The sequence below is a fragment of the Megalops cyprinoides genome, chromosome 15, assembly GCF_013368585.1.
Source record: "Megalops cyprinoides isolate fMegCyp1 chromosome 15, fMegCyp1.pri, whole genome shotgun sequence".
Classification (NCBI taxonomy): domain Eukaryota; kingdom Metazoa; phylum Chordata; class Actinopteri; order Elopiformes; family Megalopidae; genus Megalops; species Megalops cyprinoides.
In genome coordinates this window covers 16,188,757-16,208,248 of record NC_050597.1, presented here as the reverse complement: position 1 = coordinate 16,208,248, position 19,492 = coordinate 16,188,757, and the positions used below count along the sequence as shown (strand labels likewise).

Here is a 19,492-nt window from a genome sequence, read left to right as displayed (position 1 = left end):
TGCAAGAAGAACAGTCTTGAAAACAGTCTGAACAGAAATAGTGGCTGTTTCAACTCAACAGCAGCATCTAAACTAGTGGACTGCATAAAGTTTGGGTGAATTAAGTCGCTGGACCATCTAATAAAAGGATATGAGTGCAAATCCCGTGCAAGACCTTCTGCTTACCAGCTTTTCTGCAAGTACCTCTCAAAATGGTACAGCCAAACACAGCTCCTGCTGATTAAAGTACAGGACTCTTGCTTTAAATCATCCAATCCATCACAATACATAAAGGTATTAATTAGAGATGCACTCCAGATAAATGTAATACTCTCGCACTGATGGATGCGCCTGCCTGCCTGCTGTAGCGGTGGTATGTACAAATTGTAGTGTATGTGACAGGCTGATAAAACCACTGCAGCAGGTGTGTTTGGTTAAGAGGTAGTTGTCAAGTGGGGTGATGTGTGCGGCTGTATATATTCAAATGAACTCCTTATCTGTACCTCCAAGCCCCCACACAACAAACATGGTGGTAGCTTGGAGAATTCACTTTGCTTCTGTCAAGTGCTCATAGTCCTAGACCTTTACCTTTTCACCCTACAATGAGGTGAGCACAAGTGCTTGTGCTATCTCAATTCAGGGAGGAAGCAAGGAATCTATTGCAAGATAGACTGTGACATTACTTAACTGGCTATGTTGTGCATGTGTAGCATGAGCTCATGCTGTCTGTCCATAATGAGAGTACTACCAGTACTTCCATCCGGTACTGATGGAAGGTGCTACTGCGAGGGATCCTAAATTCAAACATTAAAAACAATAAATAAATAATGACTACAGACCTTATGAATGCTTTTGCATGAATTTCCAACTATGTTGGTTACTTAATTCATAATTCACTTTGAATAATGTATTAAAATTAGGCGTTTAACACCTTTCAGGCTATGTGGCCATTATGGTTCTTGGAAGCTTCACTTACCTTTAGTGTCCATAACTGCAGAATCACTCACCTCTCCCACACCTAAACATAAAAGGGAAAACCTTTACATATCTGCATTTAGGTGACGAATTTCAGGGGGAAACTACATGGAACATTTTTTCTGTATACAGGTGATCATTGTGCACAATGGTTTCTTGGCTGAGCACAAAAGTTGCTGGTGTCAGGTAGTCAGTAGGATGGGGCAGGCAGACCTCTGAAATGAGAACATCCTCATGATCCAGTTTCCTGTAAGACCGATCACACCAATAAAATAGGACACATTACTTGCTGTATGGCTTGATGCTGTTCTGTATGTACACTGGACCTGAATAACATCATTCTGGTTTGGGGTTCATGAAACCCCAAGATATAAGTGGGACATTGTACTTATAGTAGAGGATGAAGGACAGCTAGGTAGGCAGTTATGAACTAAAGGCATGATATTTTAAATATGTTACAAATGTTAGTTAATGAAGCATTTAGTACATATGGATTTCTATATGTGCATCACTTCAGGGCATTTGACAGAACATCTAAATTAGATGCATCCATAACCTAGCGCTACAATATCTAGGGACACTTTACTAGTAGGTACAATATAACTGTAATAAGGTGGACAAGTTGAATGAATTTTGTAAAATTAGCATTTGTTTGCATTAAGTCCTTCTGTTGTCAATCACATGGCTAAGTGAATTAGTGAAAGGGCAAGTGAAACTGTAACAGAGTTTTGGCAATTTATTTAAGTCATACAGTACATTGAATAAGCTTATCCTCTTTACAATTTTAAAGCTTTCCATGATTATCATGTGTGTCAAAGAAAAAGTCACTGGTGAAAGTGTTCCTCTTTTTTATGTTGTGTTGGTGTTCATTTACACCACAGCTGCCTGTGGGTATGACTTCTATGAATGATATTACTAACCTTTTTTTTGGCTCGATGAGTTATTATGGCATCTTATATGGCAGATATGCCTTTTCTGCAGTTGGATTTTGGCTTCACTGAGAGAGCTCTGAGGGCGAGCTTATTTGCCCTGTGCCTGTACCCCGACAGGGAAACACCCATCCTGTCACAAGGAGCAGAAACCATAAGGGTAAGGACGCCGAAAGGAGGCAGAACCTGTATTCAAAACAACCTACTGCTGCTATTCTGTACTGGGTGTATCATCATTACTGTCCTCGGAGACCGAGCTAGTTACTACCTTGCTGGCAAGCAACTAGCTAGTTCCCTAGCTGCCAGGATTTTGGCGTTACCTCCTCTGGCTCGCTTGATATTAACAAATTAGCCAACTATCTAGATAGCTGCCAGCAATTCAAATACCCAGCAGAAAAGGTTACGTCAGCTTGCTAAAAGTGTACCTTTATTCGCAGGCAAAACGGCACGAATAACGTAGGTATCGATAGTTAAATTGCCAGCTAAGGTTAACTTGCTAACACGAACATGTCTGTTAGCAAAAAGTGCGCCGTGCAAGTAAATGATAACTTTGCCGACGTCTCAAATTATAGCTTTGTGGTTAAATTGATTAATATCAAAATGGCAAGTTGCTGACTTTACAGAATGCAAATACGGAAAATAACAAGACAGACATTCTATATGTCCATATAGTCAACATTACCAGACACACTAAGTTACGCGATTACCACCCGGTATTTCCTGAAATCCTCTGTTTCCAAGGTAACAGGGGAGCGTGAACTTTCACCTATGACTGTAGCAACATGGAGAACTAGGAAGTTATGGTGCAGTAGCAGCTCACATTGTACACTAAATGGTGTGAAAATGATTTACGTGGATGATGTCAAGAATCAAATGTCGTGCACTTTTGTATTGAAATAAAGAGATGTCTTTTTCACCCAGTGACCGGAGAGAATGGTTTACAGGTAATGCGATTGACTTATTTATCTGCATTTTCCCATAGTGCTAGCAGAGTTGCTAAGTTGGCTAGCAAGGTAGCTGACAGTGTAGATAGGCAATTGTCATATAGCTAGTTTGATGTTGGCCACTAAGCAACGCACTATGGCCATTTTTACTATATTCAGTGATTTCTATCGGCTTTGTGATGAATACACAACGTGGACTTCTAACACCAAACCGAGAGCTACTTAGCTAGATAGACTAGCACAGTTGGCTACCTAACGTTGGAATGTCTTTTCTCTTTCTTTTTAGATGACCAGTCGGGCCAAAAACGGTTACGTGTCTGAATTGGCCGTTTTGGGATGGGCCAGAGGTGGACTGTACAGTGTGGTGTGACAAAACCTTTTTTTTTTATTTTGCTTTACTATTGTTGCTAGGTTTAGCTAATATCTGTGTGACATAGTATCAGATTGAGACTTGCTAAAACAGAGCGATTAGGTACATTGGATATCTATCCAGCTAACGCTAGTTACAGTAGCTAATTAATTTAGATTTATTGTTTACACATGACCATAATTTATGGTGTCAATTACTTGGTTTACATTCCTAAATTTTAACCCTAAGTTTTAGTCCTAAACCATTGATTTTGAATTTTGACAGTTTTCCGAAAAACGTCAAAATAGAAGTACTTCCCTATAGGCCTATAGTTGCTCGTTTTATGTAGATAGCAAATCGGCCAGCTGGCTAATCGTTTAGGGAGTGAGTTAAACATGTCACTTGCAGAACAGTCTCAAAAATGGTTTCCAACACATGTCCAAGCCACAGTTTTCCAGGCCAAAGACTTACAACCCAAAGGCAAAAATGGCACCAACGATGCCTATACCATCATTCAGCTGGGAAAAGAGAAGTACTCCACATCTGTGGCAGAAAAAACACTGAACCCTGTCTGGAGAGAAGAGGCCTCCTTTGAGCTTCCAGGTCTGCTTCTTGAAGGAAACCCAGAAATATATGAGCTATGCCTAACAGTGATGCACAGGTCATTAGTGGGGATGGATAAATTTCTGGGCCAGAGGATCATCAACCTCAATGAAATATTTGACAACAAGGAACGAAGGAAAACTGAGTAAGTGCTATTATGACTTATTATCTTTGATACCTGATAAGCTGATAAGATGGATACATTTTAGATTGCATGCAAATAGGAGGTAAATGCACTTCAAACAATTATTTCAATGCAGATGGATGTGATTGCTGCTATAGGAAGTAAAAGATTTACTTTACATCCATATTTGGCAAAATGATATTGTTCTGATATGGGGAAGGAAGGAGTTTGATTCCTCCTTATAGCAGAGTCACACCAAGTTGTGATTTTGGGAAGGGATATTAGAGCAAAGACAGCTAGTTTCTGTAACCTGCCACCATTGGTTGTAACCCCATCATCTGCTTTAACCCTTCCACTCCCCACCGTAACCTTGTCACTGGCCACCTTGCAGGAACCATAGTAGCAGTTATCAACTGCATTGAACTACAGTATCTCAAGAACATTGTTCACCATGTAGCTTTTTGCAGAAGGGTTGTCACCATTAGTTCTTGTTCCACTGGCTCTGTTTCTTTCTTTTAAGCTGTCAGTTTTGGTTATGAATTATTCCTCTATTGTTTTTTTTGCCTAGTGTTTTGTGTGTATAGTTTGCTCTGGTGAAACTCTTGTTTAATTTCTGTGATCATTCAGCTCTGGCCACCTGCTGTAGAGTGCAGCTTTTCAAAGCAGGAATGCTGATGATAAATCTGAATGAGTAGAATTGGAGGCCACGATGAAACGATGGAACACTGGTTAAATGTTTGTGGCTTGTGCTATCTTTCGTACGTTTTTCTCCAGGCAATAATGTCTGGAGGAGTAGCACTAAGTGTGTGCAAAGAGTCTCCTTTGAATTCTTGAATAAAGAATCACCAGAAAGTTTCGTAAAGAAACATTACAGAAGGGTGAAATGTAGAATTCTGTAGCCTTAGATTGAATGTTTTTTTAAGTGATATGAGAAAACCCGACCTATTGTGGCTGAGTTAAAATATGCATTGGGCATTCTAATGTCTTCCTATGTTTTTTGCACTGTGGAAATGAATAAGTGTAGTAGGAGTAGGGCTTTGGGGGAAAAATAAATGTGATGTGTGCCATGATGCAACATGGTGAAATACTGCCCTTGTTTGAAGGGGTATCATAAAAACACTTGTGATATCCAAACGTTCACTTGTCATTTGTAGATTAGTATGTTTTTCTTCAAAAAATGTGAAGATACAGGCTACTTAGACTACATACTGAAAACATATGAAAGACAGAGAAGCATATTTTGAATACACTGTGCATCATGCTTTATGGAGTGTTTTATCATTGCACTTGTTCTGTGGGCTAAATCAACTGACAGTGAGATTGTTGAGAGTTCATTCATGTTCAGTCATGTTGTGACTTAAGAATTTCATCACGGTTGGAGTTCAGAATGCTCTCTCTCATCAGTAGGAAGTGCAATTGAATTACATGTCTAATTGGAGTCATCTGGCAATGGATGCAAACTTAGTAAACTGGTCTTGTGAGAACAATGCAGAACTATATCAGATTTTCTCTGCTGCCCTCATGTTCACACTGACCATCACAGGTTTTAAGGAATATTACCATTACAGTGTTCCTTCATGTAAGAACATTGCCTTTCCCAGCCTGGGCACTTCATGTACTACCTTTTTGTAGCCACTCTGTAGTAACAATCACCAACCCTTTTGATGACAATGAATGAAATTATAACAACATTCTAATTCTAATGAAATTCTAAGATACTAAGACACTGATATCAGTAGGCTTAATTAATGCCAGCTGAGTTGGACAGAACACTGTGACTGCCATATATGCCTTTTTGGTCTGCTTTGGGTTCACAGTGACCCTTTGGTTTGGTTGTCAGGAGCTTCACTCATCAGTACCTGTCAACTAAATGGTGTTAGTAGTACAGCTGCAGGAGTAGTCTGCCTAACAGTGGTCTCACAAGGTGTCTCTGTAGAAATTATGCTTGCTCTAAATATATAGCTACAGTATATTTTTGTGTGCCACCTGTGGGACTAGGGACAAGGCTAGAGGTTTGCTGTTCCTGCAGCAGCTGTGGTGGGAGCAGTCTTTTGTTAAAAACAAAAACTATAAATGCCAAATGGCTCGTCATGGTTCAGTTAGTCGGTGGGTTTCCTCTGTGCACTTAGAGCGAGGCATAGAGGAATATCTGCCTTAACCCCTTTTGTTATCCAAATCCTCCACCTTTGGGCTGTTGAATTGGGGTGAAGTGACAAATTGAGATTGTTGACACTTCTGGTGTTGTTGATTATTGTATTGTTAATGATGTTAGTAATAGTATGGTGAATTTAGATTTTCTGCTTTAGTAGTCAAAACATAGTCGTGCTAGTGTGAGTAAAGACACTTCTAGACTCTAGACATTTCAAACTCCCAAACGGACCCTGCTGGTCTGCAGACAAGCCTTGTCTTTAAATCATGACAGCGCGACATAGAGAAAAGCTAGGAATTCAAGAGGTTTACAATGGCCTAATTATTGAGCTCAACCCACTAAAGGGACTGCCCAACCTGTCCCGTTTTAGCATTCCCTGAGGTAGGCAGCAGAACCGGCTGGACCACAGGGGAGTGTCATGTGGGGCGCAGCAGCTTCACTCTCCCCCTCCCTGTCACTCATCCTAACGTCCAGGTCACAGCAAACTTTTAAGCTTTTATCTTTCTCAGAGCCATGAAACAATATCCACATCAGGCCCGTTGTTACCAGCACGGGCCTTGCCCTATGAACCACTAGCCAGCTCTGGAGAGTCCCAAACAAGATTGGAAGTGCTCCTGAGTTAGAGTTTCACAGTGAGTGTGAGCTCATAATGCACCCTAATCAAACTCCTCCATTTAAGCAGCAAACAGCCAAACCTGCTTCTCCACTTCCAGTGGCTATGCCTGAGTCTATTTGGGTGTGGCAAAGTGAAAATAGGAGAAGTAATGCTATCCCAGATTTTCAGTGCTCAGTTTCAAAACAATTTCCTGTCTTTTTCGATTTTGTCAGCTTTGAATGTTACATAAATTGCACGATTGCTGTTGTTTTCAGTCCAGCTTGGATCATCTGCCTGTTTTATTACTTCATTTCCTCTTGACACAGATTTTTCACATACCTTGGGTCTATATGTGGCTGGCTGTCTGAGATGCTCTTCCTTGCTGCTTGTATTTATCTTCCCTGGCGTACTGCTTTCATTTCCCTTCCACTGTAAGCGCAGTGCTGCAGCATCTTTGCCCTTTTCCACATTGTCACTGTTGGAGAAGCACTGTTATTGTGTGATCAATACCGTTTATACTGTTATTTTTTTCCTTGCTGATGTTGATAGACGCAGGCCTACATTTCGGTCACAAACACTGGAGGCAAAGTGCCGTCAGTGCACTGTTAATCTTCATGTTGTACACAGTCACTGCCTTTATTATGCATTTATTTGGCAGGTGTCCTAATCCAGAATGATTTATGGAGTGTGAGTACATAAGAGCAGAATATAACACAGAGTACTAGACAAAATTTATGAAGCTCAAATAGTTGTTCATATGTTCATCCTCACTGTAACTTTAGTTGTCCTGTGATAACTGCTTGTTGGGAATTGAGAGTCTCTCTTAAAATTTTTCCCAGCATGCTGCAGTGTACTTATCCTTTACTTAAACTCACAAACACTAAGTAAAGAAGCAGCTAAATTACAGTGTTTCATGTGGCGCCTCTATGTCCATTATTTCTGCTGAAATTTCATACTGAAAATACCTAAGGATTTGTACAAGAGAATGTAGTCAACTCTGGAGTGGTGTTCAGGGCTTGATACGAGAGAAAAGAGACCCTCTAGTCGTACTTCTTTCTCTCCTGCTCCTTTGTGGCAGACGGCTCCACCAGGGCAGCCACCTCATGTATAATTTATAAAATGTTGGCAAACAAGTGACAAGTGCAATGTGCACGTCTGGCAGGACACCCCAATTTCAGGTCACAGAACTCTGCAGGCGCCTTCATTTGAACCCCTCTGTCTGCCTGAGTGCGCATATTATACAGGGGATAAGCATGAATTCCTAGTAACTTGCACAGGCTGGGGTCACATAAAAAATGCCAAATAATATGTCCCTCCAGCTTGTTTGTTTAAGACCCGTCTCGTTTGCTGTTGTAAATAATGCAGTTGACATTTTTGTTCATTGGACAAGGGGTGACGTATACGCCGGTTTGGATTTTAGGTCCTGGGTATTCTCACTATGCTGGGGAACTACAAAAGGGACATTGTTGTGTTCCAGGCCAGTCTGTAAATTCTACAGGCCAGACATAAATATCCAAAAGAATGAATGGCTGAATGATTAAAAAATTAGGAAGGCAGCTGAAATTGTTCCTGTTGTCTTAAATCAGTGAAAATGCACATTTTTCGTAATGCAGGATTGTAATTGATATTAAAGATATCACTGAAAGGAACACTTCCATTTTAAAATGAATAGCAAAAAAGCTAAGTGGAAACTGCTCTGGCCCTCATTATGACACCATTAAAGGGGAAGTGCCAGACTATGTACTTCTGTCTAGACTGTAGAGGCAAACATGTTTTTGCTATACAATTAAAGGGGAGGGGCATAATAAATTTGTGGTTGGCCAAGAATGAGAAGGAATTTCTGTGAGCACACCTCATGTTGGAGGTCTAATTTGGTACCAGGTTGCGATGCCTTCAGAAAGCCTTTGCCTACTATGGAGGGTTGGCCTTCACCTAGATGGATTAGATATTAAATATCAGAGCCCTACATGCAGGTGTTTAATGAGAGAGCGCTGCTGTGCAACATCTGGACCAAGTACTTGAGGACGTAGTCCATCTCTCAAGAGAGGCTAAATCAGTGTCTTTGGAGATCACTCACATAAAGCTGTCTGCTGAAACTGGTATTGGAAATGCCTTCTCAAATCCCAACTAAACTTATACCCTTACTTGTACTGCTGTTTGTTATTAGAAGCCTTTAATCTTCTCTTTCATGAATATCCTTTATCATTCAATTCCTCATATCATATTCAGTTTAACAAAGGAAAATGATTGACTATAGAATATAAATGGATCTGGGGTGAGCGTTTGGTATGAACTCTGGGGTCAAAGGCATTTAAATGCAAATGTATTAGTTTACAGGCATCTGCATAAATCCAGCTAAAAATGAAGCACTCATGGAAATAGTTGAACATGTGCTTCCAGTACTAAAACAGCTATATGTTAATTGTAACTGTTGTGATCATAAAATCAGAATGTATACCTTGGGAGGTAATCCAGACCTATTCTAAAATTAAGGAGTATGTAAAAAATGATATAAAATGCTGGACTGTAAAGTTTTAAACCGCACGCAAATTTTCACAATGTAGTACAAGCGCGATGCATCATCCATTAGTAAACACTTCTCCGGTACAGATCACAAAATGAATGTGAGAACATGAAGTCAGTGATATAATCTAGTGATTAAAGATGTGACTTGAATTAGGATTGTAAATTATAGTCGTCTGGGGACATTTCTTTTTGTAACCGTGTGAGCAGCATGCAGTATGATTGCAGAATAAGAATGCTTATTACGATCTCAGTAATAACAATCTGGCAATTATGACAAGCAATTTCAACAAGTTAAGTGTTGACTGATTGTTTCATGAGATCAATAGTTAGGTTAAGGTCCCTCTGGAGTGTTCCTGATGAATTCCATGAAAAACATATCTTACAAGTTAACTACTCAAAATCTGTAGTAAACAGAGTAAACATCCCCTCAAGTCCCCTGTCACTTAGTGGTCCTTGCATCCCCCTCCCTTGTGTTCTTACTGTGTTCACTATGATCTCGTTCTCTCAGCTGGTTCACCTTAGAGTCCAGGCCAGGCAAGAAGAAGAAGGTGCGTGGCCAGATCCAAGTCGGCATTCAGTTCATGCGGAACAACATGACGGCCAGTATGTTTGATCTGTCCATGAGGGACAAGCCCCGCTCGCCCTTCTCCCGGCTCAAGGACAAGGTGAAGGGTCGCAAGCACGACGGGCTGTTTTCCGACGCCTCCTCTGCCATCCTGCCCCGCTCTGCCCTTTGTGACGCCGAGGCCCAGCCCGCCACGGAGGACTGCCCGGCGAAACCCAAGCCCAAGCGCCCCCTGCTGCTGGGCCCGCAGAAACTCTCTGCTGCCCACTCAATGTCTGACCTCGTTGGGACTCACTTCCGACCCAAACTTGAGTCCATGAACTCCATTGAAGAGAGTGGTAAGAGGCTTGTTATTATTCTCCTCATCTCCATCGCTACCATTACCTACCTCATCACTTCGCGGACATATTTATCCAGCGTGGCTTATGGGACATGACACAATAACATATACCATCAAACAAAATCTGCTACAACAAACTAACTGGCAAGGTAAAGGTACTTAGAGATGATGTACTAAATGTACTTAGACCCTGTGCAACATTTCTAGTTATGTGTATATTTTTCCTGGCTTTGAAATATTGCTTTCAGTTTGTACCGTCCTATGGATACAGGGCCGATTATACATCTGTATTCATTGTGTTGCTGTTGACATGCATTGAAATCTCTGGGTATTCAAATGACCCTATGTTACACACCTAAAACAGCTTTTTTAAACCAGGAAGTGAATAAAAGCGAGTAATTGGATATCTTTCATTTATGAGTGCACATGGAACAAGATTGTGAGATTCACTACAGTGAGTTTTGAAAATGATGACAGATTAAGATGATATGATTGACGTGATTAACCCTTTCGCGCATACGGTCACACCGGTGTGATTAGCCGTTTAGCGGGTATGCTAACACGAGAATGAAAAATTCTAGCTAATTTTACCTTTGAGGAAACAGCAATTTAACACTAAGAAAATATAGCAAATGCGGCGGTGAAAACTATGAGAAGCTTAATAACGCTAATGGAAACATAATGAACCATATGATGTAACATGCACGCTACATAACATAAAATAAGTTACATGTGAAAAGGTTAAGCCATTAACCCCCGATAAGCCACTGACCATTCATACCGTAAAGACTGGCCAATTGGAACTGACCCAGAGGGAGATGGGGAGATGGGGCCTCAGTGCCAGAAAATAGTAAGCAAAGGGAGAGGAGGTCTTGGCCAGGGAAAAGGATGCAGAGGCTGGGTTTCATCCCTTTGCAGCCTGGCAGCCAGTTATGTGGGTTATAAGTACCATGTCCCTCTCTCCTCAGGCAATGCCCCCACTCCTCACCGGAGGTCCCAGAGCGAGGTGCCGGGCCACGGGTGCGAAGACAAAGAGACACTCGGTGACCCATTCACCGACATTTGCGACGCCCTGCCCCAGAAGTACGCCACACTCCCGCGCAATCGAAACCCCTTTCAAGTGGAGCCACCATCGGCCTGGGAGCGGCCAGAGCGCAAGGATAAGAAGGAGAAGGTCAGTCTGCTGGAGCGAGTGACAGGGAAGAAGGATGGCCGAAAAGTCAGCAACGGTGGCCGCTCTGGAAGCTCAGGGGACCTCCGCTCCCCAAACCCCTTTAGCAGTGACACATCAGCTGACACCAACCCCTTCAATCAACACTACAAACTCAGGTGCGTTTGTCTCTTAAAATTCATATGAGAAAAAACAGATGTTAAGTGAATCCCATTTTTCTGAAAGAGAATATTTTTGTTCCTTTTAAATAATTCTGGGGGTATCAAAGGATGAGTATTTTCATTGAAGAAAACACTTTTATGGCATTAGATGCTTTTTTTGACTAAGACTGTGTACAGTGAATCAAAATGCTCTTTGTCTCGCTCCACTGGCTTGCTGTAGCCACCCGTATCAGGTACAAGGCCTTGTTGCTTAAGTTCAGAACAGCCTACAAAGCTGCACCTACCTACCTGAACACTGTACTACAAGCATGTGTTCCCTCGGGACAACTACGCTCTGCAACCGAATGGTGTCTGGTGGTCCCATCACATCGGGTACAAAATCACTATCCAGAAATTTCTCTGCCATTGTCCCCCCAATGGTGGAACGACCTTCTACACTTCATCTGTTCTGCCGAATCCCTCACTATTTTTTAATGAACATCTGAAGACACAGCTCTTCCGCACTCACCTGATCGCCTGAATCACTACCACTTAAAGTGTTTTGCCTGTCCTAAACTCTGTTTTCCTTTAAAAAATGTTAATGGTTTAATGCACTTGTGTTTCTTCCAGCTAGCTTGTTCTGTACCTTGTCTGGCCAACTGTTCAAACTAGGTCACGCAGCACTTCTAATATTGTGACCCCATGTATGGCTTTTGCTTGTGTTGTACTCTGCCTCACTTGTAAGTCGGATAAAAGTGTCTGCCAAATGAATAATTGTAAATGATAAATGAATAATGTAAATGTAAAATGCAATGCTCTGAAACTTAAGCCTTAAGTATATTTTTGATTTTATGGCCCAAAATGGCTGTCTTAAGTAAGTATCAAGAATTTTAGACTTGTTTCTGCTGTTGCAGTCCCACCAACAAAATACAACCAATTACAGATTGCTTAGCATCTTTTAAGCCTTTTTTTGTTCCTGCGATACCTTTTTCATTTCAAAAATTGCACGGAGAGAATTTTCTCAATTTGCAGCAGCTGACAGGTGCTGTAGCAGACTCCTGTTTTTTTTTTTTTTTTCTTTTGAGGAACTGTGTCATTAATGACACTTCAGAGAGACTGGGCATATTAACGAGGCCCTTCGAGGTAATTAACAAGATCTACAGAGAGATAGACCGGTCAATTAACAAGTTCTTTGTTTTTACTGGCTCCAAATATTGTGTAGCCGCTGACGTTGTAGCAGAATGGTCAGTGTGGGATGAGTGTAAAGGAAACAGGTGGCTGGAAATACACTCACATGGTCTGGATACCATGGGAAATGCCTGCTTTGGTCACATCTTGAAACCAGGCATTGCTCTATGTCAAGAAGATGTTAGAAACACTTCTGAACTAAACAACAACAGATTTGTACTGAAAACAAACTCCTTGAGTTTTGAGTTTGTGCATTAACAGAACAATCAGCATCACTTGATAGAATTTCCAAGAAAATCAGACTGCAACACTAATCGCTGTCAAGTTCCAAAAAAAAACTGATTCAATAGTAAAATGGCAGTCCATCCCCCATTTTTTAGATTTTCGACTTCATTTGAAGTAAAATATGTGTTACTTTTTCTTTCACATTTTATTTAATTCTGTATGAGAGGAGCCAGAAGTGTCATGTAAATGATTAAAGAAGAACAGCCTTTTGTATAAAAGTGTCAGGCCAAAATGATCTGCTCACACTGCAAGTTTCTCTGTATAGTAGCTCAAGTATTGCCTGCACAGATGTTCTGCAGCAAGACGACATGTTCATACCTCACCCAACCTCCCTGTCCACCCCATGGAATATCAGATATTTTAGACATGGAAAAATCTGTCTATTGAACGAGGCAGTCCATCCCATGTCTGACACATCACTGGAAACTTTAAAAAGGAGGCAGTCAGCACTGACAAGTTCACGCTGTGCACTGAGAGACCCACATTGAATTGGCTTAACATGTTCTTTTTCAGGCACCACCAAAAAGTGCCCCTAGTTAAACCCCATTTGTGAAGAGCCCCCTGTAAAGACCCATGGAGTCTGCTGGAACACCCACTTTGAGCATCCTAAAAATCCTAAAAAATAAAATGCGTTTATAGAGCCATTTTGGTGTTGGACTTTATTGTTGAATATCCAATTAAATCCACATGTTCTCTGAAATGATCATTACTTAAGAATGTCAATAGATAGCTGAAGCATTGACTAGTCTACTAATCTACTGTGTATGTATTTATGTATTGTACTATACTACAGGTTTACAAGGTCTATGCATCAGTCTATGGAAAATGATATGTATAAGATATTAAGGGAGAAAGACAAACATTGCACATATGTAGTGAAAGCTGATTTGCTTGAGAGGGCTAGTTGTAAGGCTTTCCTTCTCTATGTGATACCCAAAAAAGGGATCCTTTTATTATTTTGTGACAGCATCAGACCCAGTAACTGACAGTACAGTGTATAATGGGTCAGTTTGTACAAAGTGAGATTATATGTGATTTTGTGTTTGATTGTTTTTCATTGTTTTACTTTCTAGTGGTAATTTGAGAAAGCCAACAAGTAATGAGGACATCAGTCTGAGCCGGCAGAAGTCCCCAAGCAGGGAGGACAATCACGGCTGCAGGAATGTAAGTCAGAGCTTTGGTTCCTCCACTCTGGGGTTGGACCTTCATGCGGGGACACCCATTTAAAGGGGTCCATAACAACTTCTTAAATTTATTTAAGGTATTTGGAAACTGTAAACAAGGAGCATTGAAGTCCGATGCACTCAATTAGACATTCACATTGTATTTATTGTAGTGCTTTCAGCATCAGAAATCCTCTTTCCTGTTTTGCAGATGATAGACTTGAGAGAAAGCGATTACATAACATCACATTACTTCATTTAGCAGACGCTCTTACGCAGAGCGACTTCCAAATAAGTGTATCACTATGCTAAGAGTAGTTATCGCAAAGTATTACAAGAGGACAGTAAGATACCAAGTTAAGTGCTAAGCTTGACAGTAAATTATGTTATGTAAATTTGTTAAATGTTTTGTATTTATATATATATTAAGTGTACTTTAAACTGTTAACAGTATATTGTTCAATTTCAATTTGCCTTAGCAATAAAAAAGCCGTTCCTTAATGTCGTCAACCGTCATTTTGTATTTTTTTTTACCCTTTTGTACATAAGTTATTTTATGCTATGTAGCGCGTGTTACATTACATGGTTTGTTATGTTTTCATTAGCGTTATTAAGCTTCTCATAATTTTCACTGCCGTATTTGCTATATTTTCTAATGTTAAATCACTGTTTCCTCAAAGCTAGAATTAGCTAGAATTTTTCCAATCCCGTGTTCTAATCGCACCGGTTTTAGCATACGTGCTAAACGGCTAATCACACCGGTGTGATACATGCAAAAGGGTTAAGTATCAGTTCAGGCACTGTTTAGGCACCGGTACCATTTTAAAAGTATCGCTTTAGCACCGGTATCGAAAAAACCCAAATGATACCCAACCCTAGTAATTAGAGTCAGCTACACTGTCCATTCAGATTAAATGCTTATGGAGGTTTATGTGTGACAGAGGAGTCTTTTTAACCAGGAGAAAATCGTTGATGTAAAGATGCCCATCTACCTCATTGTTGTTTACAAATGCAAACAGCCAAAAGTAAAGGAAAATTATTTCTGTTGCACAGTCCTGTCTAAAAGAAATAATAAATACAGACTACTAATTAAATGTGTTTTGACTGATGCTGTAAGATGCCTTTTACACCCACTAAAAAGTTTTCAGAGACAGCCCTTTTTTAAATCTCTGAAACAAGGCAAGAAGCTTTTCAAAACACAACTAACTTTTAATTGGGCATTTTCTCGGTCTCGTTAGACATCACAATCGATGACGAGATTTCTGCAGTCATATCATCTTTGACACCCTGCTATAAGAGTGCCATTTATCTAATTAACAGCTGAAAACAATGGCCATCATTTTTGATCCGCTCATAATTGTGGGCTGTGTGAAGTTATTAGTGTGGTCCTCCCAGGTCACAGGATTTATTATATTGTACTTGTACAATAATTGGAGCACGTCGATGAATTGTAATGTGTAAATTGCCTTACTTAAGATTTTAAAAGTACAAAAATTATTTTTTTCACCTTCATTATGTCAGAACATTACCAGTCTTTAATGTAAAAAAGAGTTATGTTGAAGGTGTTTCATTTTTTATTTTAAGTTCAAGTTAATTACTATTCCGCTACGATTATATCATCTGCTGTATAAGAGCTGAGACTGAGCCATGATTAAAGAGATGAAAATGATAATAATGTTTCCCGCCTGTTGGCCCTTGCCCCCTGACGGGTCACGGTGGGCGTTCGTTGCATCCACGCTGACATCCTTTCCTGTAAGAGGAGCAGTAGCCAGCTCCAGCAGCAGCCACATCGTTTTAAGGCCCTAATTAACCACCAAACAGAGGACGAGCAGAGATGTGAACGTAGTTGGTCTAATATTCCCAGACCAAAGTTCCTCATTAGACCAGTAATGAGACAACTGGAGAATGCCAAGTGTTCACCTTATCTCGCCCATCCCTGGAGCTCTCCTTTTATTACCATGGCAAAGACCTTGATTGCAACCAAAAAAAAGAAAAAACAGTCGTCAGCACTTTGCCAGGTCATGGTCATACATCTGCGTGCCTCACCAAATAATTGAACTTGCATTTGTGTGTATGTGTGTATACAGATGTATGTTTCCAGTTGAAATTGGATACATTATGCACTTTTTTTGCCTTTTTTTTTTCTTTTTCACCTCTTTGTGATCACTGATTGTACATTAGGCTTGCCTCAGTTTAACAAACATTGGCACTCTTTTGGCAAGTCCCACAATGCACCAGGAAACAGTGGGCTTTCGGTCAGATGACACGGATGAGCCTGAACCTGTGACATAGGGCTCAGGCTGTGCTTCAAACAAACAACTTAACTGCTTTAGCCACAGTGTATGTGCAATATACTTTTTTGTCAATAACCGCATATTTAATTGCCATTGTAGAGCTTATTTCTCACAGTCTATGATGGAATGAACATTTTCATTGAAGCTGTAGCTGCAGGTTGGCTGAACCTGTGGACCTCAGCACATACACATCCCACTGTAGAGCCCCTCTACATGCAGTCTTGGTTGATGACAGTTATTGGGAAATGAATGAGAGGTTAACCCTGTCCTGACTACTGCTCTGCTCCAAAATCAGCTCGCTCCACATCATTTTGTGTGTCACACTGTACAGAGGGCTGCTGTCTGAGGGCATGGCTTTCTCACCACTGACCTCACCATCCTGTCGCTGCAGGTTCTCATGGGATACTATCAGACTTGTTCCCTAAATTGATGCTGTTTTTTTTTTTAGACTTCTGCATAGCAAAGATTACATTACATCTCAGCATAGCAAAGACTGATAAAAAAAGTGTCATGTCAACCTTCACCCACTCTTCAAGGTAAACGGCAATAGAGCTACAGTGTGGATAGGAAATGGGTGTGGGGTGGGGCTGATAAGTTTAGCTTTTCAGGCAGAGAGATGTATCAGCTGGCTCTGCAGTGAGGGCATTCAGGACAGGAGCGATAACATTGCCCCCATTAAAAGGATAAGGACTCCTCTTGTCCTTCATAATGAGCTCTGAACAACCCGTTTCAGGTGGGTTATCACATACAGCTGCTCCTTTAAATCGCAAACACACAGTTTTGTTTTGTTTTATCCTACTTTTATCAGTTTTGTAAGGAGGAACTGGCTCTCCTTTTCCCCTGGGAAAGAAAAAATGAATTCTGTTTTTTTATTTATTTTTAGGGTCCAGTCTTAATATACACTCAGCAACTCAAGGTCTGGACCGGAGCTAAAGGGGAGGGCTGGCTGAGCAGTGTGACTTAGGAGAGAAGGAGAGAAGTCACTTTGTTCCACACGGAAACGCACTGTTGTTCTGAATTAGCAACACGGAAATACTCTCTGCCATAAAGTACCAGACTACCAGTAAACTAACACCATCTTCATTAGGGTAATTAAAACTATTAGACACTGCTGAAGAAGAGATCAAACATTTTTAACATTTTGACAGTGCCATGAAAGACAAACCTGTGAAAAAGTGTTCCAATCAAAACAAAGCTAATTACTGAGTATTTCAACTGGGTCCAGTGGAGGCCACCAGATAATAACCAAGGACTAACATACAAACATGTGCAAGCAGTAATGAGATAATTAACACATAAAACAATGTACTAACACCTCTAATTAGTCCAAAAAAGTCCATGAACAAGCGAGCAATACTACAAGATGATAGTTTCAAACAACCAGAGCCATCCAGCTGCTAAGAATTGCTGGGATTTACCTTAAGCTATCATGGAATTCCGAATCAGCTACATATATGCATTTATTCCAGTGTCCTTCCAGTGTTAAATTCAAGCAGCTGTGACCAGAGTCTTCTTTTATAACCACAGAAAATATTCTGGCCATGACAAAAGTGGTTCCTAAAAATACATTTTAAGTCAATTTTAGGCTTGGCAGTGTGACTACAATCACACTGATGACATGTATTAGTTCTTCCATTGGAATGCAAGTCTCATAAACACTAAATATATCTGAGGAACAATCTCCTTTCGTTACGTGCCAGACATTACTACAGTAGCTGTGCCCGTTGGTTTTAATGTCAGATTCCGGTCATTCAGTGATTTAATCTCTGCCGTCAGTGCACATCTCCAGGTGATTTTTTTTTTTTTTTGTTAAATGCCTACCGTGTAACATGACTACAACAGAACCATAACAGAGGGGCTGACGTGATGGTGGTGATATGTTTCCTGCAGGATGCACGAGGGACGGGGGTGGCGGACGTGGCCTCCTACAGCAGCCTGTCCTTCAACGAGGTCGTGCAGGAGCTCATCAAGCAGAAGGAGGTGGTGAAGAAGAAGGACGCCCACATCCGCGAGCTGGAGGACTACATCGATGACCTGCTCGTCCGCGTGATGGAGGAGACCCCCAGCATCCTGAGGGTGCCCTATGAGCCCAAGAAGAAAGCTGGCAAGTTTTCCAAAAAGTAGCGGCAAGCCAGGAATCCCAGCAGGTCACTTTGGGCTATTAACTTTGATCCAGGATGAATTGTGGGTAACACACACAAAGGCAGGAAATGAGGAAAAAAACTAGTTGACATTTACATGAAAGAATACAAATTGTTGCCATTTTCAGTTTGAAATGGCACAGCATTGATTTTTTTTCATCCCCTGTGAGTTTGTCAAATCTAGCAGCGGAGGATCAGATGTTGGAAGCTGGTAGTGGTGTAATGGCGCTAATACCATTTGCTTTTCCCAATTGTAGAAAGTCTCTGCGAGCTGTCATGTTTTGTATTGATACCTTGTTTGCAGGTTGGAAAAAGCACTGCTAATTACAGGACTCTGCCTCCTCTGCACAATGTGCTATTTAAGCCGCAGTCCCAAGGTGAATCTGATGGATTTTAAACAGTTGTGTAAACGTTTGCCATTGATAAGTGGGTGAAAAATAATCTGTCTTTTGTCATCCCTCAAAAATCCAGTGATGTGTGATAGAGAGGCCCATCCCCCCTGGCTCCTCTCCACCCGCTGCCCCTCAAGCATCCCTTTTAATTGTTCTATTTAATTAAGTGCACAAAGGAAACAAGTCAGAAAATCATTTGACAACACAGGTTTTCTGAATGTTTTCTTTTTTCCTGCACTTCGAAAAATTTCTCAGCTAAAATGAGGCCTTTGAAATGCCACCGCCACACATATGTGCTAATGTGATAAAGGGTGTTTAAACAACATCAAAAGCCCAGACAGCTGGTGGAGCGATTTCGTGTGTTTGTGTGTGTGTGTGTGTGTGTGTGTGTGTGTGTGTGTGTGTGTGTGTGTGTGTGTGTGTGTGTGCGTGCGCGCATGCATCTGTCCCAGGGATTGCTGCTCGTTCCCTGCAGTTTAAATGGAGCAGGGCCCTCATCACTGTCGCACCAGGAATATCAGGTCCTTCTTCATTGATATGTTTACTAGGTACTCCAGCACTGGGTTGTGTTCCATTATAAATAGCCCACAGTCAAGATTTGTTTGACTATTGGGTGAATGTAATGACTGCCTCTCATGGT

The 19,492-nt window shown here is 41.0% G+C and overlaps 1 protein-coding gene across 1 annotated transcript; it reads left to right on the top strand.

The window, feature by feature from the left end:
- The first annotated feature begins 3,411 nt into the window (after nucleotides 1–3,411).
- LOC118790039 (rab11 family-interacting protein 2) lies at nucleotides 3,412–19,229 on the top strand. The gene is made up of 5 exons (XM_036546833.1): nucleotides 3,412–3,924; nucleotides 9,682–10,076; nucleotides 11,047–11,407; nucleotides 13,936–14,026; nucleotides 18,210–19,229. Exons 1-5 carry the CDS (start codon nucleotides 3,572–3,574, stop codon nucleotides 18,441–18,443), a joined length of 1,434 nt encoding a protein of 477 aa, XP_036402726.1. The 5' UTR covers nucleotides 3,412–3,571; the 3' UTR covers nucleotides 18,444–19,229.
- Nucleotides 19,230–19,492: the final 263 nt, after the last annotated feature.